Source organism: Poecilia mexicana, unplaced genomic scaffold (assembly GCF_051168715.1).
Source record: "Poecilia mexicana isolate PSO_F unplaced genomic scaffold, ASM5116871v1 scaffold_9, whole genome shotgun sequence".
NCBI classification, from domain to species: Eukaryota; Metazoa; Chordata; class Actinopteri; order Cyprinodontiformes; family Poeciliidae; genus Poecilia; species Poecilia mexicana.
The window spans coordinates 21,764,660-21,790,637 of NW_028263378.1; the positions used below are offsets into that span (position 1 = coordinate 21,764,660).

At 39.2% G+C, this 25,978-nt stretch overlaps 1 protein-coding gene across 1 annotated transcript; it reads right to left on the reverse strand.

The window, feature by feature from the left end:
• Positions 1 to 397: 397 nt before the first annotated feature.
• Positions 398 to 25,116, reverse strand: inpp5l (inositol polyphosphate-5-phosphatase L). Its single transcript, XM_014983588.2, has 16 exons — positions 23,291 to 25,116; positions 13,977 to 14,018; positions 13,606 to 13,706; positions 13,426 to 13,513; positions 8,850 to 8,913; positions 8,137 to 8,240; positions 7,874 to 7,926; positions 5,398 to 5,517; positions 4,866 to 4,950; positions 4,650 to 4,745; positions 4,481 to 4,555; positions 4,204 to 4,277; positions 3,996 to 4,107; positions 3,837 to 3,905; positions 3,693 to 3,752; positions 398 to 2,025 (listed from the first exon to the last, which is right to left on the reverse strand). The coding sequence occupies exons 1-15, from the start codon at positions 23,348 to 23,350 to the stop codon at positions 3,711 to 3,713; spliced, it is 1,185 nt and encodes a 394-aa protein (XP_014839074.1). The 5' UTR covers positions 23,351 to 25,116; the 3' UTR covers positions 398 to 2,025; positions 3,693 to 3,710.
• Between the last annotated feature and the right edge of the window lie 862 nt (positions 25,117 to 25,978).

Consider the following 25,978-nt stretch of genomic DNA (forward strand, 5'->3'; position numbering starts at 1 on the left):
CATGAATCCAGTGCAACCAGTGTGTATCATGCACAGCAATGTAATTAGAAAATAAAAACAATCTAAAAACCATGACAAAGTCATTTTGAAACTGGATCAGGCAGGAAAAAGCAAATACTTTTGGGTACTACACCGTTTTCCACTGTTTATTCAGACATAGAAACACTAATTCCTAAATAATTAATGAAAAACATTTAAATACAAATACTGTATTATACCTTCACATATATTTTCTTGCACTCAGTCTCTACATTTTCGGCACAGATGCTTTTAGAAGTGTATTCTTATTATCGGGAATCCTGCCATTATCCAGGAAATGAAGAGATTCTTGGTGTGAATCTTTCACAATCAAAGATCCAAACACAGTACGAGGAGATGACTCAAATAACAGAACCACTTTGCATTGCATGCTTTATTTCCAAAAGACAAAGTAAAACATGTAGTGTCTGACTAGAGTTAACTAAAGGTAATACTGGTCCTTCCAACCAACTCCACTCCTGTCACAACATTACATTATATCACACACCGGTTCAGACAATGGAGACTTGATCATCACTGTGTCTTGCTATGGGTGAAGCAACAAGCCAACTGTACAAACAACAAGACATCCGAAACGTCACTTCTGCTAATATTTGGAATAAATAAGAGAGTGTACATGTCCCTCATCACTTACCACAAAAATAAGCAAAACACAGTAAGAAGCAGTTACAGGTTAAAAGATGAGCTGATACCATACACATTAAACATATCTATTACTGCACTGGAGTTACAGTTTAACAGCGTGCATCATAAAAATCACTCATGAAGAAAGAAAACTTAAACGGTGCCTCATGCTTTATAAGTGTGTGAACGTGTTGTGTGTGGCAACACACACACACACAGCATTTTCTGCGAGGTTTCAATTAAGTCAGGGAGTAAAACAGAATCCACATTCTGTATTTCAGTCTTAAGTAAACATAAGAGGACAGCACGGTGACTTTTGCTTTTGGCAGTGAAAGAAGATACATTTGAAAAAGCGTGAGAAGAGACGTTCCAGCGGAGCAATGCTCCGCGGCACAGAAGTAACGACGAGCGGACAGTCTGAGAACAGCTGAGATGTTTTGGGAGATAAAGCACTTGGTATTATGTACAGTAAGTACATAGAAAGCCTGTCATCGTCGTCACTGAACAAACCTCAAGATAACCCAGGGTCAGACAAAATTACATTTCTAGGTGATAACTTCACTTAAAACCAACCTGTTGTTGAGAAAACAACATTTTTGTGAAATCTTAATTATGTCAGTCAACTAAAAAAAAAACAAAAAAAAAACTGAAATCTCAAAGCGGGCAAATATTTTTTCATGACAATCTAATTTCTTTTATAGCAGATAAAGACTGCTAGATATTTTTGCTGCCACCGTAAAATTTCACAGAGCCTTCGGCCCGTCCAGTGGTATGTTTCAGTAATGTCAAACTTCAATTACAAAGCCTTTTTCTATAGGTAGATCTGAGGAGAACATCGGTCGAAACGTGACAATAGGAAGGTAAACAAGAAGCAGCGCTCCTATTTTTAAAAATGCCACAGTGGCAGAAAACAACAAGTGCCAAAAGTATACAGAGCGTCTGCAGATTAGACGCATCTAATCTGCAGGGCTGACATTCAGTTCTTGATAAGATACAATCTTTTCTGAAGTCGACAGATTCCCGTGCACAAGGGCTAAGAGAGTTCTGAATGTTGAAACAACAAAAAAGAAAAAAAAAAATCAGTTTTGCTCATACTGTTACAATATATATACACAATGTTTTGAAACCATTTTACAACAATAAGGAAGGTTTACATTAAAATGTTGAGAACGAGTAAGGATTAAAGGATCTGCCCACATGGCTGCAAGCAGGAACTCCACGCCGAGTAAAATCGGCATGGAGAAAGCTGCAGCTCAGAGATCAGATAACGTATGAGAGCAGGTGGTTTCATGAGTCCTGCGTGTGGAAGAGGATAATGCTGGCATCCAGGGTGGCTGAGTTGTGGGGGTTGCATCTGAACACCTGGAACAGACACAAGAGTGAGACAAGACAAATGCACAGTATGGTTTTAAACTTCCTGTCTCCTCTGGGAGGATAGCGCAGTAGCTTTTGATTCAAAATATTAACTCAAAAGGTATTTAAACCCAATTGACCTTTCTACAAACTTTTTTTTGTGACAGACCACGTAAAATAGCACAGAGCTGTGACATGGAAAGAAACTGATATATGGTTTTAAATGTATTTTAAAAAAATCTACCGAGTGTAGAGCGCCGAGTCTTTGTTGAAGAAAAGGGCCTTCACAACTAGTCTCTTGAAAGAAAGATGTTTTTAATCTCAATGTGATCTTCCTGGTTAAATAAAACATCACATTTCACCTTGGGCACAGTGCTGGATTCCTCCACACAGTGCTATGTACTTTGTTTTCAGAGCATGTTGTTCCACATGCTTTCCATGTCTGTTACCGGCAAAGGCTTATGCATACTATTAATTCTTTGAACATGTGTCTCTTCATGGCCAATGCGCCATGAAGACCGGATTTTTGGAGTGCTTGACTGACGTTTCGTCCTGTGAAGAGATTCTTCCACCCGAGCTGCGGATCTCTGCAGCTCCCCCAGAGTTACCGTGGGTCTCTTGGCTGCGTCTCTGGCCATTACACGGAAGATTTAAAGCCAGGCTCCACCGTACAGTGGATAATTATTGTCATCTCAATATCACTCTATGCAAAATACTGAAACTGCAATCAATGTGAGTAATTATTTACGGTTGTTGAGATGGAAATAAAGAATTTATTTTTGTCCTAATAGCTGGACAAACATTAAGGCTTTCTTAATCATGGTTTTGTTTACTGTAAGTCAAATTGTTATATGTAACATGCAACAACAGTAGCGTATATCGGATTATTTATTTTTTTAAATATGGAGTCCTACTTTGTAGTTGTGCGCTCCTTCCACTTGTAGAGGATGGACTAAAACAGAGCGCTTTTATGGCTTATTTTTACTTTAAACTTCTTGTCATCTTCCTCTCTGACCACAATTCGTAAAATCCGCTTAAAGCTCTTAAGTTTGTAGTTTAATGACCAAATGCAAAAAAAAAGAAAAAACGTCGACGGGGTATAAAACTGTAAAAACTAAGTCTTGAGTGTTGGAATCATATTATCCCCTCAAAATGTAAAAAGCAAAAAGAAACAACGGGTCTTTGTAGGACGTTCTTCCCCGAGAGGAATTCATTATTTTAACCCCCCCATCCTCCTCACAGAAAGACCATCATGATAAAGCAGTCCATCCTTAAACAAATAAATTTAAACAGCAGCAAAACAAAATCATGGCCGTAAAAATGCCAATATCCTGCCGGGCCGGGATGAATGCCTCTCCAGCCGGCCATCCAGATTGTAATTAATGAAAAGAAGTCGTGCAATGCACTTAATGTGTAGCAGCAGTGAGAGACCAGAGGATTCAACAGACATAAATCAGTGGAAGGTGCTGATCGCACTGTGCTTCAACTACACTGGACACAAAAGGAGCACTTGTGCCCCGCAGGTGCTTCATCTTAGTTCATATTCTGACTCCGCTGGGCTGGCTTGGTTATGGCTCTCCAGGGAGAAGAACGAGATTACCACAATCTCTTTCTAAATCTGCCCTGTGGAAGCACTGCTTTCTCACATGTGGCGCTTCACTTATAGATATTCTTACCATTGAGAAGGATCGGAGTCAATGGTTGTTCGTCTTCAGCGAGAAGGACAGGAATACGGGCTGCGGGGCACCGAAAAACACCAAAGAGTCACTCTGCGGCTGATTTATTGCCTGACCAGAACAGATGGTTTGTTAAAGGCTTACCTTATGGTCTCCCATGCAGACATTAGGACCAATTGTGTTGTAAACAACACCCTCCCCGTCATAATCTCTCTGAGACACACAGAAAATGAACACAATTGAATATTCATCAATTAAGAGTCTCCTGGGTAAAAATGAAATATGCAGACAGTTCAGTCTGACCCTGCTGATGAAATCGTTGGCAGAGGGAGACATGAGGATGCGGTCACACCAGGCGGGACAGCGCGTGTTCATGTACTGCCTCGGCTTATGGTGGTCCTCACTGTAGGGGTAGCTAAGGGAGACGACAAAATCATATTTCGATTGTCAGGTACATCAGGAGAAGGCTTTCGTAGATTATCGTTTACTGTTACGGTAAATTTATTCTCACCTGGGTGGAAATGTGATGTCCTCTTCCCTGACAGCATCAAGAAAGGGCGTGACCTCTTTGTCGTACTTCAAAAGCTGAGCGGCAAATAAAAACAGGAAGTGTGCCTACTATTAAAATTCCAGGTGAAATTCTAGTGAACCACCTTGAGGTTTTGGTTTTTGTGGGTGTATAGCCTTATGCTTGTCGTAATCTGACATCTTTGAGAACAGACCCGACTGTTTGGCAACAACCTGAGTTTCTCGTTTTTATGGAGCAAAAGTCTGGAATGTGTCCTTACCGCTCTGCCGTTGTCCTCTCGGAAAACCGCCTGGTGCACGTACTCAAACAGCTTCTCCTCGATCTGCAGCAGCATCTGAAGGGAAGGGAAGGGCGGGGCAGGCAACATGAACCCCAATCTGGGTCAAATCTGGTGACGGCTTTTGTTGCTTTCTGGCTGCCATAATTACCTGGTGGTCGTTGTCTCTTTCTTCAAATGTGATTCTCTCCACTTCGTAATTGCTGTCTTTCACGTCTTTTACAACATCTGCTTCGATGGTCAGGCACTGGTCAGCAACACAAGCAGAAATGAGAGGGAGTGGGCGGGGGTCCGTGTTCAAATATGAAGCTGGTGCACATATACACACATATATATATTTATATATATATATGAAATGACAACATACCTGGACTAATGTACGCGTGTCCAAACGGAAGTTAAAATCTCCGAACAGGAAGAAGGGCATAGCAGCGTAGCGGCTGTCTGATAACCTAGAAAAGATAAACAATGTTTTCATTTGTTTAGCACAAAAGGTTAAGGTTTACTTTATATATTCTTTAATATTCTGGTTTTTAAATTTGAACAAATTAATACAGTTGCCTGGAGCAATTCTCTGCCATTTTTATCTTGCAAGAACATATGATAAAGTATTTTATTTGGATTTCATGGGATAGATCAACACAAAGTATTGTGTGACTGAGAGAGGTACAATATTTATTACAACTAAATATCTGAAAAGTGCGTCTCATCCATTTGTGTTCAGTCCTCTTCAATCTGACATCCCTAAATAAAATTCAGTGTCGGCAAGTACTTTAGGAACCTGCCCAATTAGTAAATACAGTCCATGAATCTGTAACAAAGTCTCAGTATAAATCCAAGTGTTCTGCATATTAACGTGTTCGGGTGGCCCATTCAAAGTGTACAGCTGCTGATCCCACCTGCTGATGACGTATTTGAGAGCATTCTTGCGGTTGGCTGAATAAATGGAGGGACTGGAGTTGAGGGCAATAAGGTTCGAGGCATCGTGGAACAGGTGGATGTTGACCAGGTCGAGGCCCCTGCAGACAACAGACGTAAATGGACTGAACTTATATAGCGCTTTATCCAATCATTTTGACCACTCAAAGCGCTTTACACTAGAGTCACATTTCACACTCACATTTATACACATACACAGATTGGTAGGCAATTTGGGGTTAAGTGCCTTGCCCAAGGGCAGATCGACACGAGGCAGGAGAAAGCTGGAATTGAACCTACAACCTTCCGATCACAAGACAGGAAGGCGACTGTGGCTGTTTCTACAGCCACAGTCGCCAACGTCGGCAAAACGCGACAAGATGCAGCAGATGAAAAAAACAAAGGAAAAGAAATTGTTTGACATCAGATAAGATGACACGTGGGTGAACAACAATGACAGTGCAAGTGTATAATAGCGCGGGTGTCACTTTACAACTTTCCTGATAGTGTGTAGCCTGCCGACAGCTCAGAAGTTTGACCCTTTTGTGCCAGGAATTCTGCATCAAAGTAGTAACTATTGCCTCACAACGTAATACCATAACTGAAACTTTTCTGTTCTTATCTAGCAGATTAGAAGTCTGTGAGTAATGCCAGATTATGAGCCTGGTTCAATAAAAGGACCAGGTTTATACACTCTTCAGTTAATAATTGTAACTGCAGGAAATGTTCAAGGTTTAAACTTGAACATTGCAAATTCATGAAAATGTGCCATGTTTCATAACCTCATGAAAACAACACAAACACTAAAAAGGAGTGACGAAAATATGATTTTGTTGACAAGTTGTTACCGAGCTGCGGATTAATAAGAAAAATGATCAAAGATAAATAATGAATTTCCAAACTGCAACAACCAATAAATGTTTGATAATGAGACATTAGCAAGCATTAACATATTTTTTGTCTTCACCAAGTAGCATCACTGTTCAACAGTTAAAGTCAACTTTATTTGTTATGTGGTTAAAAAAAAAAAAGATAACAGATTGCAGAGTGCTAAAAACTACATGGAACCAAGTTGAACTCCAGGCTAAGGGCAACAATTATATTTATAAATGAATCAATTTATATGTACAAGTACATCTCAAAATGTGAAAAATATTCTTTATCACTCATTTCAAAAATGGAAACTCAGATTTATCACATACAGGTGAAATATTTCAAGACTTGTTTTCAAAATGGTTGGCCATTCAGTGTAGAACAAATTCACCAAGTTGTGCAAAAAACAAGCTGTAAAATGACAAAATCTCTATAGATTAAGTTCAACAATAGAGCAGTAAATTTGAACTTTTGCCTTCAGAGATGATTCAGGGTGCCATGATACAGAAGGAACAGGTACAAGAACTCCTTTGTGCCTTATTTCATTGAACTCCAAAACTAGAGGAAACACAAACACTTATAATTATCGCGCTAAATGTTTATGATGTAGTTATGGGATGCATCTGACATATTATTAAAACCAAATTTCCATTTTTATGAGCAATAAAAATTTGATCTCATCTTAATTTGGATCAGCTGCTTTTCAATCTGTAACTCATAAGACTTTTAAAACTGGTTTACAGGAAGTTAAGATCATCTGGCATTTAACCAGCCGCAGTTTAAGAGACTGAACCAAGAGGCCAACAAGCTGTGAATTTGCCCCATTTCACATTTTGAAGTTGTTTTATATTTTATCTGTGGGTTTCCCATCAGTGACTAAAAAAATCTTACTGATCAGTGCTTTGGTCAAAATCTTAAACTATATGGTGACAAATCCAAGACTGCTGAAGTCAATTAAATATAACCTTAATGAAAAAACCTTTTTACGTTTCAGAATTTTGCCATCGTTTCTTTTAAATTCTAGGCTGTATGGCAAATTATTTTTACATAGTTAATTCCATAACTGAATTTTTTTCCCAAACTTGGGGGGGAAAAAAAAAAAAAAAAAAAAAAAAAGATCAAATAAAACACAACACTTTTGCAGACTTTTAAAGACTGTGTGGAAACTCACTTAGCAACAACACTCTTCAGTCTAAAGTTGTTACTGATGGAAAAAGATTCTTTTATCAGTCAGAATCAGTGATTTTTTTTTTACACAGAGCCATATTGTGTAAAAGCTCTTTAATTCTGTTGTGTTTTTAAGAAAAAAAAATATTTTGCTCCCTAAATGTTTCTTTGTGAAGAAGACAATTTCATGTTCTATTCAACCCAAAAGCTCAGGTTATATAAATGCTGATCACTGAATTTCTGCTTTCAGTCCCATCTCTTCTATGAGTGTATCAAACGCTGGCCTACATATTAATCTGGAAAGATCACAAAAAAGGTCAGTTTTACTCTTAATACAAGTGTTACTAAAACTCTCTTAACAACACAATACAATTGATCAAAAAATAAAGTGTTTCACTGTTTCTGAGCGTTACGTACTGGTTGTGTATGATCCAGCGGGTCCTCATGTAGCCCTTCCTGGACCACTTGAACTGCAACAGAGACAAATGAGAGAGAATCGCTAAACACCAGGGAACCATGTCTTTAAAGCGCCAAACTGATAATCATTGATTCTTGCAGATAATTTGTCTCATCTCTGTGTCAGCAGTCCCAGCGGACTCATTTTTCCCCAGCATCTCCCTTCGTCCCATTAGCATCCCCCCTCGCCGTAGCGCTCCCCACACTCTTGCATACAGACTTACATCGGGCCAGAAATTCTTCGGGAATTTTTCTTTCTCCACGGTGGCGACGCCGTCCAGTGAGCCCACGTACTTGGTCTTTCCCACCACGGGTTTAAAATCCTTAACTGGGAGCAGCGGGTGGCGGGGGGGAGGCAGAGCGAGGGCGGTGACATGGAAAAGAGTGAGAAAACATGCAAACAGCGATCAATAAACTGGTGTTAACCTCATCAGAGCGGCGTACGTGATGAGGGGAATCTATAAGCGGGAGCCATTAGACTCCGTTTGGCCAACGACAATCGGTTCGGGCCACACAGCGAGTGGCAGCTCCGGGATGTTTATGGCTCTTCCATAAGCTTTTCTGCCAAGCTTTTTCACACCTAACGTGACCGGACTATGCAGCAGCCGAAATAAGAGCTCCACTTTAAATCTGAGTACTTTGCAAATGCCTGCCTAGGCAGTAGAGCCATCAAACGATCATTACACAGAAACATCTTAAAATATCCTATAAAAAAATGACAGGAATTTTGCCAATCATATGCAACAGCAACCCGGTCCCTCATGGTGTGGGAGCTATTGATCAAAGCAGAGGGCTACACTGCTTCCAGTTGGATTTTAATCATTTATAAAAGAAAAGAAAATGTGAAAAAGCAAAAACACAGAAATGTTCATCACAACCTGATTCATTAGAAACCAATAAAAATGAATGCAACTTTCACACTTTAAGGATTTCTTACCATTAAAGTCATAATGATAGATATTTTTCAGTGTCTTGTGGATGAAGTACATGCTGCCCAAAGCCTGTGGACAAAAGAAAACAACAGATGATGTTCAATACCCGATAAAGTAATCAGAAACTGATTAAGTAAAATAAATAAATGAATAAAAAATGTTAAATTTCTTTTTAAAAAACATACAAAAAATAATTTAGTTGTAAAATAATTTGTTAGTTACCTATTTTAGTATTTAAGGCAAGCATGTGTAAAGTAATTTATTTATTTTTATCATTTAGCATTTTTGCAACCAACCTCTGCAATGACTAATTCAAAATGTAGCAATACATCGTCATGTTTGACACTAATTATTGTTAGATGTGATTAAATAAAATGATCAAACGTTTGTTCATTTACAACATTTACCACACCAATAACTATTACAGTGTGTAGTTAAATACACACTGTATCCCAAAAAGCTAACAAGGGATTAAAGCACAGTAGCATCTCTTTAAAATAAGCATCCTGAGAACAAAAACATGAAATACAGTCATAATGTAGTGTATTTTAATTTGCATTACCATAGTGAAAAGTGAAAACAGCATCATTTTGGTACATTTCATTATATCTGCAGTCAAACTAGTAATTGGTGTACTACAAATATATTTTGTGTACTTTTAAAAGTCTGATATTTTGGGGCAAATTTGTTGGTCTTTGTCAGCATACTGGCAACAAAAACTAAAAAAAAAAGGACTATATTAAAATAGTTTTATTTTTCAATAGAGGCTGTAATGTCTAACATTTCTTGGTCTTACTTACAAGCAGCATGGATAACTTCTTACGACACACCAGGCCATATTTGTTTCCAAAATAAATAAATAAACAGTAGTAACTGAAAAAGGTTTTTAAGGGAATATTTTAACTACTTCCTATCATAAGTGTCACGGGACAAAAAGGGAGCCAGGATGGGCTGGATACATGTAAACATGAAAAAGAGTCATTTGTAGTTCCATCAGCAGGACCCAAAACATTACCATCCAAGTCCCTAGACCGGGGGTGCCCAAGTCCAGTCCTCGACAGCTACTATCCTGCAACTTTTAGACGCATCCCTTCTCCAACACACCTGAATAAAATGGCGCATCAGCATCTGTTACCTCTGCAGAGGTCTGGTTTCATTTAAAGCAGGTGTGTACAAGCACTGACTTGGGAACCCCAGACCAAGTTCCTAAATCAAAACCTTACAGAAGACCTATAGGGTAAAATGACAGGGTAAAGTGGACACATGGTTTTGGATGATTGGAGTAATGGTCAAATATGCTCCATCTATGGTTCAACAATGTGAAGCGCTATAGAAGACAAAGTTCAGTACCATCTCAAAACGAAGGTCGTCAAAGTATTGACAGTTCGGGTGTTAACAATTGTACACCTTGTGATTTTGTTAAAAACATTTTTTTTCTTAATGGAATATATATTTTATGTCCATTGAAAAAATTAATTAAATTAACAGTTGGAATTTTCTATGAGTTTCAGTGTGAGATTATGTTACTGCAACAGAAGTAACACAACATTATCAGTGAACTTTAGTTTTATATATCTGCTGCAGATTTCCTGACACTGCAGTCTGCAAATCAAAACACATGCCTGTGCACGAACATGTGCCTAACCCTTTATTTTCAGGTCTGCATTTCAAAGAAATCATAAGATGTTTCTCAAAACGAAACTAAAACTAAATGTAGACACAAACACATGGCTAGTCTCAAGGACCGACTTGTTTATTATAGGTAGTAAAAGCCTTATCTTCCGGTTATCCACTTTGTTTTTCTACTGTGCAAATCAAAAACCACGTGAAACTTTAAGCGATAAAAATGTTCAGCAGAGCCACTTTGAGGGTGCACACTCCAGCGCCCAATCATCCCTGACACGGGGCTGACAATTTTTAATGTACTAACTGCCTGCTCCACTGATCTGATTAATCATGGCCTGTGAAATCAATAAAGACAGAAAATTAAAACCATTTAAAAGGTATTAAGCAGTAGGCTTGCTGTCTGCCAACGCTGGTGCTCTGAGAGGGGGCCGAGAGAAAAATAAGTGAGAGCATGGAGGGGGTAAGGTCGTGACGGAGAGCTGGTCTACACACACACACACGCACGCACGCACACACACACACACACACACACACACACACACACACACACACACACACACACACACACACACACACACACACACACACACACACACGCGATCAGTCAGAGCATGAGAGATCTCTCCCTGAAGACATCGTTTATCTTCGGTGCCACAGTCATCCTCGTTTATTAAAACAGAGGTGTCTCCATTGACGGCATCAGTGAACAACAGTTAGAGACCGACTTGTCTGAGATAGAGTGACGGAGGAAATTACTGGAACAGATCTGCAGGAGTTGAAATGTTTCTACGAAGGGGAAAAAAAAAGTTCGACTGTCAGGTAAAGTTCCTCTCCAGAGATTCCTGAAGGGAAGCCTGATTCATGTGGGATTAGTAGCCGTGTTTCGCACAGTTAGGCACACACACACACACACACACACACACACCTTCGCGTAGTTGGCCAAACACCCATCTTCATCAATCAGGTTTGTGCACAGTTTAATAAAAAAATATTGACTTTCAAGTGATTTTTTATCAAAACACCATTTGTACTGGGGATGCATGCCCCTCTACGTCTGCAGCCCCTGAGAAAAGAGAGCCCCCTCCACCCCTGCTAAGCTCTCTCTCTTGGCTTTATAACTGATGATCCGTAGCCAGGGGGAAACAAATTGAAAATCAATGCAGGTGGCACCGCCGAAATGAGAATGAGGCATTACGTGGGGCGGTGGTTGGGGAAGAGGGGCTGCAACCCTCTCAGGGCAAACGGAGAAGGGTGCAAACCACTCGAGTCCAGAGGAAAACTTAGTCCCAGCTGTCCTCCGCCACCCCCACGACGCTTAATTTATCGCGTACAGATAGCCTGGGATCAATAGTTTTAATCTAGAGTTAAATGTATTGACTTTGGCCCGTCTCTCTCTCGCACCTGGTCATTGACTTTCCCCCCTTTCGGCTTCACGCACCTTCAGTCTACAGATGCAGACATTGACCCCTACTGTCAGGCGCGCTGTGTGAGGGTTTCACCTGGGAGGAGGAAGGGTTAATAGTTGAAGAAAAACGCAGCTACTTTTCTGTAGAGGAGAAGTGTTTCTCCCTACCAGGATTGAAACTTTGACAAATCCCATTACAGCCAACAGCAAGCACAGTTTAAACCACTGGAAGCTGATTAGTGAAACATGAGGTTAAAAAAACATGGATGCAAGAAATGACCTGCATGACCAGTGTGGAGACTGAGGCTGACGTTCTATGACCTGAACATCAACCGCACAGCAAGGAGTGATGTTCACATAAAATTGACCAACTGGATTAATGCATTTAAAACTGACTATCAAAACTACATATAATTGCTCATATTAATTGCATATTAATGCTCATTTGTATTGAAAATACAAAGATATTGTATTTTCAATTACAATATCTTTAGTAATTGAAATGCTAAAGCTCACAGAGAACAGTGGGAGCATTGCAATGGTGAAAAACAGACGTTTTGGGGAAAGGAGGGTTAATCATAACCAGTATAGTCATTGCAATTTTCATTGATAGGATTACTAAGTATTTTCCAGATATCGCACAGCTCTGTCTAAAACCGTGGTATAAAATGACACAGGTGTCTGGCCCGTCACTAGAACTGAATGATATTTGGAGCTGTTCAACGTTTAATTCACCATGGCAAACACTCCAGTTATATAGTAAGAAAGGCAACATCAGATTACATTCTGCAGCCGCCGCCATGTTTCATGGTGGTCATGTGTGATCAACAAGAATATTGCAGCTAAAGATTTTTGGAGTTTTGAAAGCATAACTTTGTATGAACTATGGCTTGATTGCACTAACCGGCTCCATAACAGCACTGCAGACGGCAGCTATGGACAGAAATTCTCGGTCCAGTAACTGAAAGCATCACGGCTGACCAAACAAATCTGACTTTGAGGGCCTCTCATCTCTCTGTGCCTGCACCGCGTTACAGCTCCAACACTGTTTTATACTACATCTAGAAGAGCCATGTCCCATACAAAAGGCTGGGATTTTGAACGCTGCTCATATTGTACAGAAGCTTTGATGTATGAAGTTCTGCTGCCGATGGAAAAAAGGCGAGCAAACAGAAAGAGCGTATAAGGAATCAGATTTCCTAAAGAGGGCACACCTGCAATATGTCACTAAAGGTTGTGAACCGCAGAAGTTCATTATTGCGCTTGATGAGTTCATACTGTATATTTAATATATATTTATTAAAATAGCTAAAAAGCAACAAACAAAGCATGCTTTCAGGGTTTTTAAAAATGCCCTCCTAACATTGTCTGAGATGACCTTATTACACAGTCAAATGGTTGCATTTATATTAATATCAGCAAACATCTGCTGCAGATTCCTATCAGGCACCAGACTGCCTCACATTCACATCTGTTGCTGAGGCCATCTTTATGTGGAGGAGATCGCCATCTTGTGGAAGAACATTGGAATATCTCCACAGGTTTCCTACCGTAAAGCTGTCTTCCGCTTGGAACTGGGTGTCCACATAAATGCAAGTCCTGTCAAACTCCTTCATTTCCTCACTGGACTCGATGTTACTAGGAAGAGGAAGGGAAATGTATTTTCTCAGATGTAACACAGTGTAACCACACAGTCATTGTGGTTACTTTTTAGTGGTGTTCTTATTTACCAAAAGAAGTTTTCTGCCTTGTCCATGTTGACCATGTAGTCCTTCCCTCCCACCTCCTGGAAGTGCAGGGCGATGAACTGCGGCTTGTACTTCCGGATTGTCTGTTTCAAAAACATTAAAGTCTAATGTTCAAGCTCACATTACAGAGTGCTGATGTGTGAAGATGGTCGCCGCTGCTTTAAGGCTGACCATTACAGCTCATCAGAGGTTTTACAGTTTTGTTTTTTACATATTTGGAAGAACGACAAAAGTGGGCCAGAATTAGCAAAGATTGTATTTCTTTTAGCTGCATGAGATCACCCATGTAAACATTTAATACGTTAGAACAGAAAGATGGCTACTAATGGGAATATAAAATATTTCAACCTTACCTTATACAGTTCTTCTAACCATCCATTTTGAATTTCATCCACCTTCGAAAAAAAAATTAAAAAGTAAAATCATTTGACCAACGTCATCAGTCACTTATTCAACAGTTTCAATCAATGTCAAATAGAAACTATATGCTTCATATTCTGACCACATTCCTTTAAGAAGCAAATTAAAACAATTACACTTTAGCCTTTCATACATGATTCTAAAAATCCATATCTTCTGTTTGTGTTACAGAAAAAAATCACTATATAGCTTACTTAAAGAAGGAAAGGGAAGAAAAAAATGAAAACTGAATTAAATAGAACAATATTCTTTCAACTTCTGTTTAGATACATCATCAAATAACTGATCAAAATGAACACTTGCATCCCATCATAAAACACATAGCATGCATAGTTTAAAACCATGTGCGGTATGACTCGAATTGTGTGCAATAATCATTTGGGTAATACAACCATAATCTCATATGCATAATAAGCAGTGAACCCAGAACTTGTGTGGTTTTTATCTGTGGTTAGTTGTTTTTAAACGAAACCAAAGTGCAGAATCACAACTTATGACTCGATGGATTGTAAAAGCAGCCCCAGCGGCAACAACTAGCAGTTTCTGTCTTCTTCATGGCCGTTTCAGGGGAAACTCTTGCTAGCGTGTTGCTTCAGTTTTACTGACCCAAGAATACCTTAATATAGAGGAGCTGATGGTGTAGTTAGTGAGCATAAAGTGCCTCAAGCCCAAATCATCGGGTTTCCACCATCGTGCTTGATAATTTTTAATAGTAACTAGTGTTGATTTTCACCAAAATATCCTCTGTGCACTAGAGACAAATATCTCCACTTTGCTCAAAAAATATTCTGAATGTGCTAAACATTTTTCAGATGCAACTTTTCAGATTTAAAGTTTTTATTTGACAGCTGTATCAAATTATGGATGGCCATTTCAAGTAAAGATGCTCCCAAAAAACCCAGTGAAATCATTTGACTATTGTTTATAAATTGGATTGTGTGAATACACAATTTTAAATTTAGCACTTCAATCGTCAAAACCTTCAGAAATTGGGGTCCAGTTTGTTATGGACTCAGCGGGTATTTTTTTAGTGTTTTTCAAATCATAGTGTCGTGACCTTTTACTCTTCAAACGCTAAATGAAATATTTTATATTTGAGATATGTGATCGTTCTGCACAGCCTAATCTGACTCACGGAAACCAGCTGGGGAATCTATTCCAGGAAAGATTAGCAGCTGTTTTGAATGTTTTTCAGCTGTGAATGAATCTTTGTTTGTGTCACTGCAGGTTGTTTGGTAATAGCTGCCATTGCACGAGCGTCTGGTTCAACGAGTTATTTAAGGATCCGTTTTCTCAATAATATTCCATCGAAACACGCTTTCATTGCAACGCACCAATAAAGTGACAAAACTGCTCAACTAATACAGGCTGCATCACATGTTAGTGGTGGATGGTAGCCTCAGGCTGCTGTTATGTTTACCTTTTAGGTTTTGCTAAATAAATAATGTTTTGAATTAAAGTTTTCTTGGTCAGGTCGAGGTAATATGGCTGCCTATGAAAAACGAACGCATTTGTAGAAAAAAAAAAACGAACGCATATCAGTGATTCTTGAGAATAGGGACAAAACAGGTCCTATGGATAAAGCACAAAATTTGAATAAAATATACACAAAATATAATTTTTTCAAATATCTGACTCAACTAACCTGGGTCATGTGAGCACAACAATGTATATTTTCCAGGTATTTGCTGAATAGTTTTTTATTTTAAACATTGTAGTTGGTGGATGATGCCTGTAAAAGCCCTTGTCCAGGAGCAGAACTCAATACATTATAATAGTTTAAAACAACTAAAGAAATACTAAAATTATATAATGTGACAATTAAGTATAAGTAGTCATATAAATAATTATAGATGTATCAATAAATTGAATTAAAAATAATTTTTATATTTTTTCCAACTCCACTGAAATTTGTCCCTACTTTTTGTCAACACCATCAGAAATGAAAAGAATGTAAAAAAATCAGGCATTATTGGGGGGCACCAGAACTTCTGAGGACCCCATGACCTCTTCCTTTCTCTTCCTTTGCTAAGAGGGCTAGTTAGCTCTGGTTAGCTTAAGTTATTCTTTAGTTTTTTCTTCTGTTTTATTCCTAAGTTGCTTGTCACAACCATGATGTGTCAACACCATAACTGACAATTTACAAAACTTTGATGAAATTTTGTGAAATAAAAGCTTAATTTTGGTATAATGTAAAGATTTAATGGACCTGATGAACTACAATATGGCCTCCTTCAGAATAACATCATATAAATTGAGGTAGTTTGGCATTTCGTCAACTCCGTCAGATGTCAACTCCATCAGAGTTTTTCTGAGTCTTTCAGTGAAATTGTTGTCAAATCTCACTTAAATGTGCAATTAATTCATTTTAATGTATCTTACATAAATTGTATTACTTCACATGTACCAAGTTTTTCATTTTATTCACTAGTTTGTCACCACCTTCAGTTCTGTGTCAACTCCATCAGATGGCATTTTTGTTGTTTTTGGTTTTAAATATTTCTTTTGTTTCTTGAGAAGCATTTGTCTGTAAAATGAGTAAAATATCACTAATAGGGTCATTAAAAATTATTTTTTATTTGTTTTTGTCAGATGGTGATGACAACGTTCTAGGTCAGGTCGATTAAAAATGTAATTTTTAAAAAAAATGTTGCAACTGGGAGCCTGCACCTTAGCATCTTTACATTTCCTAAACATTATTTGTCATATTTGAATACATAAGGTTGAGAAATAACAAAAAAAATTATGGGAAAATTAAAACCCATTTTGTCCCTATTCTCAAAAATCACAGATATGTAGGGAAAAAAAAAAAGAAGCACGTTATGTGCTGAACAACTAAAAAGGAAAGTTTTCAGTATTGATGAATTTCTGGTAAAAGTCATTTATTATTTAAAACTCTATTATTCAATTTTTAAAAGCTCCTAACATCCACTTGTGGATTGTTAAACTGTGGCCTTAAAAAGAGCTGGTAAAACAGGAGGTGATTATGTAATAATAAAAAAAACAGACTCAGAAAGATCATTTCACTCTTCCAAATTAATTTGAGGTTTTCCTGTTCAAGTAAAACATGAATAAAAAAATACACTCCTGATCAAAATCTTAAGACCAGTCAAAAAATTGCAAGAATTTGCATTTTGCACTATTGGATCTTAAGAAGGTTCCAAGTAGAGCTTCACAATGTTAAAGGAAAAAATCGGTGCAAGAGACAAGAACTTTTGAGCAGAGAATTTTCTGAAAACTGCATTTATACTCAAACATGATTTTTTCAGCTGATCAATAGTCTTTAAAAGCCAAAAGCTGTGCAAAACTCTGGATTCCATGTCATTTTCTGTCAAGTCTTTACACTGTCAAGACCTCCTGATGGCAAAAGCAAAAAAGCTCACTGACTTTGAACGTGGTAGGATTGTTGAGCTGCATAAACAAGGCCTCTCACAACGTGCCATCGCTGCTGAGGTTGGACGCAGTAAGACAGTCATTTTGCATTTTTTAAATGATCCTGAGGGTTATGGAACAAAAAAGTCAAGTGGTAGACCCAAAAAAAATTCACCAGCTCTGAGCCGCAGGATCCGATTGGCTGTTCGTCAAGACACGGGACGATCCTCTACCCAAATTAAGGTCATTACTGGTGCTGACTGCAGCCCAATAACCATCAGACGGCATCTGCGAGAGAAGGGCTTCAGAAACAAAAAAATGTCTTCAAAGGCCAGGTCTTCTTCAACGTCACAAAATTGCCCGTTTGGACTTTGCAAGGGTGGACCAAACATGGGACATTGAAAGGTGGAAGAAAGTTGTCTTCTCTGATGAGAAAAAATTTAACCTTGATGGTCCTGATGGCTTCCAACATTACTGGCATGACAAGGAGATCCCACCTGAGATGTTTCCTACGCGGCACAGTGGTGGGGGCGCCATCACGATTTGGGGTGCGTTTTCCTTCAACGGAACAATGGAGATTCAGGTTGTGCAGGGGCGTCAAACAGCAGCTGGCTATGTGGAGATGTTGCAGCGGGCATCCCTCATGACTGAGGGCCCTCGTCTGTGTGGTAATGATTGGGTTTTTCAACAGGACAATGCTGCAGTTCACAATGCCCACCTGACAAATGAGTTCTTCCAAAAGAATAACATCACTATTTTGGACCATCCTGCATGTTCCCCAGATCTAAACCCAATTGAGAACATTTGGGGATGGATGGCAAGGGAAGTTTACAAAAATGGACATCAGTTCCAGACAGTGGATGCCCTTCCTGAAGCCATCGTCAACACCTAGAGCAACGTTCCCACTAGCCTCCTGGAAACACTGCCATCAAGCATGCCTAAACGATTGTTTGAAGTCATCAACAAAAATGGTGGAGCTACTCATTACTGAGTCCTTTTTTTTGACACTTTGATTTCTGTTTTGGGGGGTTTTCTGGGTTTTTTGAGCTATGGTCTTAAACTTTTGATCAGCTGAAAAAAATCATGTTTGAGTTTAAATGCAGTTTTCAATTAATTCCCCGCTCAAGTTTTTGTCTCTTACGCTGATTTCTTCTTTTAACATTGTGAAGCTCTACTTAGAACCTTCTTAAGATCCAATAGTGCAAAATGCAAATTCTTGCAATTTTTTGACTGGTCTTAAGATTTTGATCAAGAGTGTATGTGCACTTCAAAATTTGACTACAAAAAACGTAAGAAAAGGCTTTCTTTTCTTTACAGAAAGAAGAAAGTCAAAGTGATATGAAAACTGTGCGACTGACGGATTATAGAAGCATCACACCACTTTGCGTGTGCCAACTGCACATCTACAGATAACATCGGTAGCTATAATAAGTTTGCAGCCTGTTTTGTTTTGTACCCTGCTCAGCAGGTTCAACTCCATCTAAAGCAACATCATGAGTTGAATTTACTGCAATGTTACGAACTTGTAAAGTTTTGTTCCATTTATGTATTTCTTAGATGAAATTGAACCATTATGCATTTTTTTTGTTGAAAAATGATGGCAGATGTTTATCCAAGACAAAAAAAAAGGTTGCAGTTGATTCATAAGGAGTTTCAATAATGAAGCGTTCTTTTTTTTCATTTTTCTTTCCATCATTCATTTGTGAAGATCTGATTGATATTTCTAGAAATCAGACTTGGGTTCAGTGAAACAAAACGTAAAGATGTAGGTGGGAAAATTACCATTAGATTCTGTTAAAGAAAGACTTTCCGTCAAAGGCTGCAAAAATGCTGGAGGGATTCTCCCCTTTAAAGTAGTTTTCTTTTTTTAGGCTGGTAAAATTCTGTTTAAATTTTGGGCATAAAAACAAAACTGCATTTTTTTTAAAAAACAGTGTATTTCAGTAAAATATCTCTGAGGAAAAAAAGTTCACTTGGAGCTTGGCTTTTCTTACACAGATGCTCCAGAATGTGCATTTTGGTGCATCAGAGGTCAGTTAAAATGTCATGACTGCAGAAATGGTTTTGCATACTGCATTTGCATGACGTGGGTGACTGTGGCCCAGTGCAGGTGGAAGGTAGGAGACCTCACAGCACTCTGCCTGCAACCACAGCCATGTTTGCACACTAATGAAGATAAACACTTGACAACTGGATTTGTCTCCAAATCTTTATTATTAAAAAAAAAAAAAAAAGTAAAGCCCGTGAGCAGATGAACACTGCAGTCCAGAATTAGGCACGCTGGTTCTGTTTCAACAGGAGCAGCAAAGTCTGTTTTTCAGTATTACTGAAGCAGCTAGTGTGTGTCTGATCCTAAAGTCTGTTTCTGTGGAGCATTAGGATTTAATCTGTGGTCTGCTTAACATCCTTCTCTCACCCTGAGTCAACATTTCAGAGTGTTTGTTTATAAGAATAGAAGGGGCCCTGCGTTAAGTAGAAAGCCTGGACTCCCCTTAGGGAGAGTAGATATTCATCTGTTTATGCATTTCCCACTGTGGGATCTCACACGGAATCGTTGGACCTAAATTTGCTCAACGGAAATATGGTCCTGAGCCAAATTTCCATGACTGCAAGCGCCCTCCTTCCTGCTAAGTCTGAACGTTTCACCCAGCCAGCGCAGGCTGAAACAAGGGAGAGTAATGGATATTTACATACGTTTTATAACAGACTGGAGCCTCGAAGTTGATCTAAATGTGGCAACTTGCACAACTGGTTAGAAATATAATGACAATGTTTTCTAAGATCTGGGTTGTGGGCTGGTCACTCCCTCATGTTAATCATGTCTGTCTGGCAACCTGATGTTTTTGACGTATTGGAGTTTCTGTCTTGTTCAGTAGCATTTCATGTTCAGCACAAGGCAACATGACCTCTGCAAGCCGACCCACGATCCCTGGTATGAGATAAATGTGCCCAAAAACATCATATAATGCATATTCCCAAAACATGATGCTCAAGTTGCCACAAAATATTGTGGCTTGAATCAGTGTTGACTTTCACTGATAGTTTCTATGACTTCAAACTACTGAAGACACATGCGTCATTAAATAATAAACTGTTCTTTTAACTAGCTGCAATCACAAAGGACTGCTAGGATGTAGTACTTGGCGTGGACTTTTTTATTTCAAATATATAAACTACATTAAATTGCCAATATCTTGCATATTTGGCTAGCTAGCTGGTCTTTCACAGTTTTTTATGCTCACACCTGATATATGCAAAAGACGATAAAGTTCAGGGAGAGTGTTTGGGATATAGTAATGATGGAAAGAGAACAAGAAAAGTGAGAAAACTGGGTCATTTGAGATCAGAATTTTCAGTGTTTTCAGCGTCACAATAGCAAAATATTTTGTCTTGCAAATATTGTGCAGCCCTCTTCCATGTACACAAACCTCTAAGCATAGTCCAATATTAACATAAAGTAAACTTTGTGTATTTAAAGTATGTCATGACCTTTACTTAACCACAGCGCTGCTTCTGGTTGAACTATATTTGCATCTCAATAAATTAGAATGTCCTCGAATAAGAATGAATTCCAGGAATTCAATTCCAAGAGTAAAACTCATACAATATAAACAGATTCCAACAGTAATATATTTCAAGTGTTTATTTCCGTTAACGCAGATGAATATGCCTTACGCCCACCACAAGCAAGGCAAGCCACAAAAGGCTATGTCTGAAGAAGCTGGCTGCTGCTTTATCCAACCATATTAATAGAAAGTTGAGTGGAAGGAAAACAGTTGCACGAGCAACAGGGACAAACTGTGAAGGCATACAAGACATTTAAAGAGCCATCTTACACAAACGTATCACGGACATGGGCTATAGCTGTTGCTTTATTTTTACGTAAACTTGAACTAGATACAACAAAAGTAGCGTCATGCTTACATTGGAGAAAAAGAACTGAACTCACTGGACTGTTGCTAAATGGTCCAAAGTCCTCTCTTTAGAAGAACATAAATTTTGTGTCACATTTAGAAATCAAGTTAAAGTGAAGAGGAAGAGAATCCGCAAATGGTGCTGACTTGTGGAGCTGGACCCAAAGCTCTAGACTAACTTTTTTACACTGTTTGCCTTGACTGACGTTGTTTCTGTCTCTGTAAGGAGAGGACAGCAGAGCTGAGCCAAGCCCTTCTTAACCAGTTAAAACATGTATGAGAGTTGCAGCGGCTGAAAGGCCACAGAAACGACTGTACCGACATCCCTGCTCATTGTGAGAATACAATGGAAATCTCTTTCCATTTTGCTTGTTGAACTCCAAGATTTCTGTTGCTTATGTTTTCTGCATTGTGGAAATCATAGGGTTCTGCATTTTCTTTTTCCTGGAGCAAGTGGTAACACCGGTGCAAACTCAGATTCTTTTGTAGGCGAACCACTCACAAATTAGGTCTCATGTGCAACCGGTTTGAGTGCACTCTGCAACCTTGAGACAAATTACTAGTGTTGGTCCACTGTTGTTTTTTAAGTCCAAAGGCAACATAGCCGTCTGCTGCTTTTGTAGGACTCTGAACCTCCTACAGAAGGTAGGAGTACCAATAGCTTTTGCAAGTATTGGTACTTGCAAAAATTACCAATACCAATTTAATGACAACGGTATTACTCTGCTTTATAGGGCATCAAACTGGCCTACAGAGGGTATATATACTATGTGTCAGGAAGAAGCTCTGTACACATTGATAAACTTTCATTTATCAGAATCTGAGATGGTGAAAGGTCAGCCCTCCTTCAGTCAAAACTCGGTCCTGCTGTAACCTGGATGGAGGGCTAAACAACACATTACCTCTCCAATGATGATCACAGCTAAGCGGGAGTCTCCTCTCATCATACAGCAGTTCTCACCTCAACAAACCTTAGAGCACTTTTAAACAAACCAACCAACTTGCAAAGTCCTCAATAATGGTATTATTTCCAACAAAAGTTGCACATAGCAAAGCTGCCATATTGGAGCCCTACTTCTCCAAGTAAACTCACCAAAGTACACATTCTCTGCTCTGTCAAGAGGAAGATGAGAGATACCAGATCCAACACTACAGACCAGCGGAAGGCTGTTCAGGAAAGCATCCTGGACTTAGAAATACTTTTCAGTATATAATGTCCTGTTTTTTGCTTGTTTGTTTGTCTTTGGTCATGTGTAATATTTAAATTTTCAGAACAGAGTCTAGCTATAAGATTTTTATTAGCTCTAAGACATAATAATTAAAACTAATGGAAATACAAGGTTGAAACCAACTTACTCAAATTTAACTGTTTGAACTGAATCACTGAAATTAACTCTTCAATTACATTCTAATGTGTTGGGATGCACCTTTAAGTGTGGACAGTAACAACATAAACAGCTTCACCGGTAGATTCATGAGTCTGATTTCAATCAATATTTTTACATTTATCCAAATGTATAAGGTATATAAAGGTTTTACTTGGATCCTGACAGTAGTTTTGAAGCCTCTCATATTCGATCATACCCCATTTGATCAAAACGTTATCTGCTTGTCTAGGACCGGGTCACGTGACTCGTCGGCAGGTAACGACAGCTGAGCTTACGCTACCCAAGATAGCGGAAGAACACCGCTGAGCGCGACTGTGATAAAAACGATTCGCAGACTGGGTTCAGCCGCATAACACACGTGAAATAAACAACGTAACAACAAGATAAAACAATGTATCACCTGTAAGAACCTTACCCTACAAATACGTCAGGCATTAGAGACCTTACAGTAGCCTGCCAGTAACTTGCTGTAACTCGTTTCAGTGTGAGCCCTAATCTAATCCTCCGCGGCTGCTACCATTGTGGTGTTGTGTGCCTGTTAACGGCAGTTTTACCTTTCTGTGGCACACTTACATTGTTGAAGAGCGAGCCGACGTTTGCGGTGACGAGCAGCACGTTGGCGAACGTGTCCATGTTTAACCGACCACTTTCACAAACCGTCCCGGTGGGGAAAAACTTCCGACCCGTCGGTAGCGCCTCTGTTGGAGCTTAAACAGGCTTACCGTGGGAGCCAAAAACCTAAGTTTAAATCAGCTGTGGTTGGAAGTACGCCACCATCATCTCAGTATGTGAGCGCCGCTCGCGGTCCAACTCGGTTGCTGCTGATGGCGGGCAGTCGGCTCAGGTCGTCATCACACACCTCGGTAGGGCTCATACTCATCGCCGAGTCTCCGGGAGCGGAGAGTTTAACTGCGTGGATTCCCTCCCCCCTCTGAGCTAATTGGACTAGTAGCTTCTTAAGGGACTAAAAGAGTCAGGACGGAGCAGTGCTGCTGCCGCTGCCTTCAAAAGTGCTCAAACAAACCGGAGGAAGCTGACAGGTTGTTTTGACAGCCGCTCCGCCCTCGCGCAAGTAGGACGTACTAGTTTGAAATTTGAAAAATACCTGACGTGACAAAAAGCCTTGCTGAAGGCTCGTGCCAAATTCCACAGCCACGCACACGTCAGTGTATTTCAATCGGCCCCGCTCACATTACTCAAACCAAATCCCAAAAGGAACGAAATAAATGTTCGTGTTAAAAGTATTTTCATTTGTGCGTCACCATGATTTTAAACGTCTCAAAATGTAAAATGTCATTGAGACTGAAACCATTCGGTAGCATCACAATACTGACTTTAACGTCTCCCACCTGGATTGGTTGACAGGATAAACATTCATGGTGCTCTCCACAAATATGCCATACAAAGTCATAAAAAGTCAGGTTGAAAAGTTTTCCACAAGCCTTGTGGATGACACAGCAAGCATTTGAAAGAAGGTGCTCTGGTAAGAGATATCCATGTTTTGCTTTTTTTTTTCTCTCTCTGCATGTAAAATCCTTTGTATGGCTGACAACTGACACTCTGAACATGCTATCCTCATTTGGACGCTGGTCAAAGCAGATTTGAAGATGGACGAAGCTAAACACAGCTATATCCCTGATGGAATGGTTTAACTCAAAAAATATTTATGTATTTGCATTCCCTATACTTAATTCATGTAGATACCTGAAAATATATGTTCCACCACTCTGTGGATAGTGATGGACCTATTTTTGCAAAGAATGTGTAACACTTGAGGTATAGGTCAAAACACTTGCATAATGTGACTCACACACTCATAATGTGACTGCCAGAGTACTGGAAACCATTTTTGAGCTCTGTTATCTCTGTTCAACAACAACAACAACAACAAAACATTTCAAGTAACTGACAAGAAGTTTCTCTTTGATTGGGCTATGGGAAACAATATTTTATTTTATTTTTTTCCAGTTTACCCAATTATTCTTCTGTGAACTATGTGATGGTAAGATGTGTGTTTCTCAAGAAACGGCCTTACATAGCGGCATCTTTTACCGCAGCACCATCCGTTGGAGTCAGTAGAGCTATAAAACCCTGTGAAGCAAATGGATCTGTGCCATCCAGTGGCTCAGAGTAAAAGGGCGTAAAGCAAAGGCTGCTGGGTGGCTGACTCCGTCTCTCCATAGTGCTGTTACCGAGCCGTAAACCATGGCAGGAGTTACGCAACCAGCCTTTTGAGCGCCTATTCCTGCTTCCGCTCAGTCCTCCTCCAAGCACAGTGTGCTTTAATTCATCAACATCCACAGATCTATTTGAAACGGTTGCAAACAAAGACGTGGCAGAACAACACTGCCGTGTGTAGAGAACCGGTTTGGGACGTCCAGCTAAAGGTGGATAGCCCTGGATGCCAGATGAACTACATGCCCGTATAAGGAGATTTTATTCAGGGCAGATTTTCCCAAAAAAATATCCAACAGAGTCACAACCAACTTGTCAGTGTGTGACAAATCGTATTGCGATGCCTCTAGACGACGGCATCAGGTAGAAATGCTTAAAAGGACGGCGACGAAAAAAAATAGAACATAAGAAGGTCATAAAAATATTGAATAAAGTAATAATAAATGCAGTTCTGTTTTTTTTCTGGTTGATTTATTCATTTATTTTTACTTTAATGTTTAATAAGTGCAGATTTTGATGCATTAATTCAAATAACACTTTAAAATGTATAAAATTTCTAGATACTGTAATATAGAGATTTACATATTTAATTATTGATTACAGTTGGTGAAAACCAAAAATTCAGTTTTTCAGGTGGTTAGAATGTTACAGTGAACAAATTAAACATTTTTTTCCCCCATTTTTAAAAACAGAAATGGCCGACGCAGTCACGAGGAAAAGTGCTGACTTGACAAATATGACCGTCCACCAGGAGGGTTGCCAACAAAACGTCATCGCTAAGTAAGCTGGTTGTTTACAGTGCAGCTGTATCCAAGTAATTATCCAAAAAGTTGAGTGGAAGGAAAAAAAACACGGTAGAATAATTTGCCTAAGTAATATGAAAATTGGATTCATGAGAGTTAGACCTTCAAAGAGCTGTCATTCACCGAACCATCTGAGATGGACGCCAACGGCTGCATTCTGTTTAAAGCCACTCCTGAACCACAGATGTCAGAAAAGGGAACGGGCCACTTCTCAGTGGTCCACGTCTCTTCTTTTATGTTCTGCACTAGACATTTCTGCTTCAAAAATCCTTTATATTAGTCT

Coding starts and splice junctions, on each gene's coding strand:
- inpp5l (XM_014983588.2), bottom strand. CDS start 23,350: ATGGACACGTTCGCCAACGTGCTGCTCGTCACCGCAAACGTCGGCTCG. Junction 4,746..4,865: donor ACACGCGTACATTAGTCCAG/GTATGTTGTCAT, acceptor GTTGCTGACCAG/TGCCTGACCATCGAAGCAGA. Junction 4,556..4,649: donor AAAGAGACAACGACCACCAG/GTAATTATGGCA, acceptor CCTTCCCTTCAG/ATGCTGCTGCAGATCGAGGA.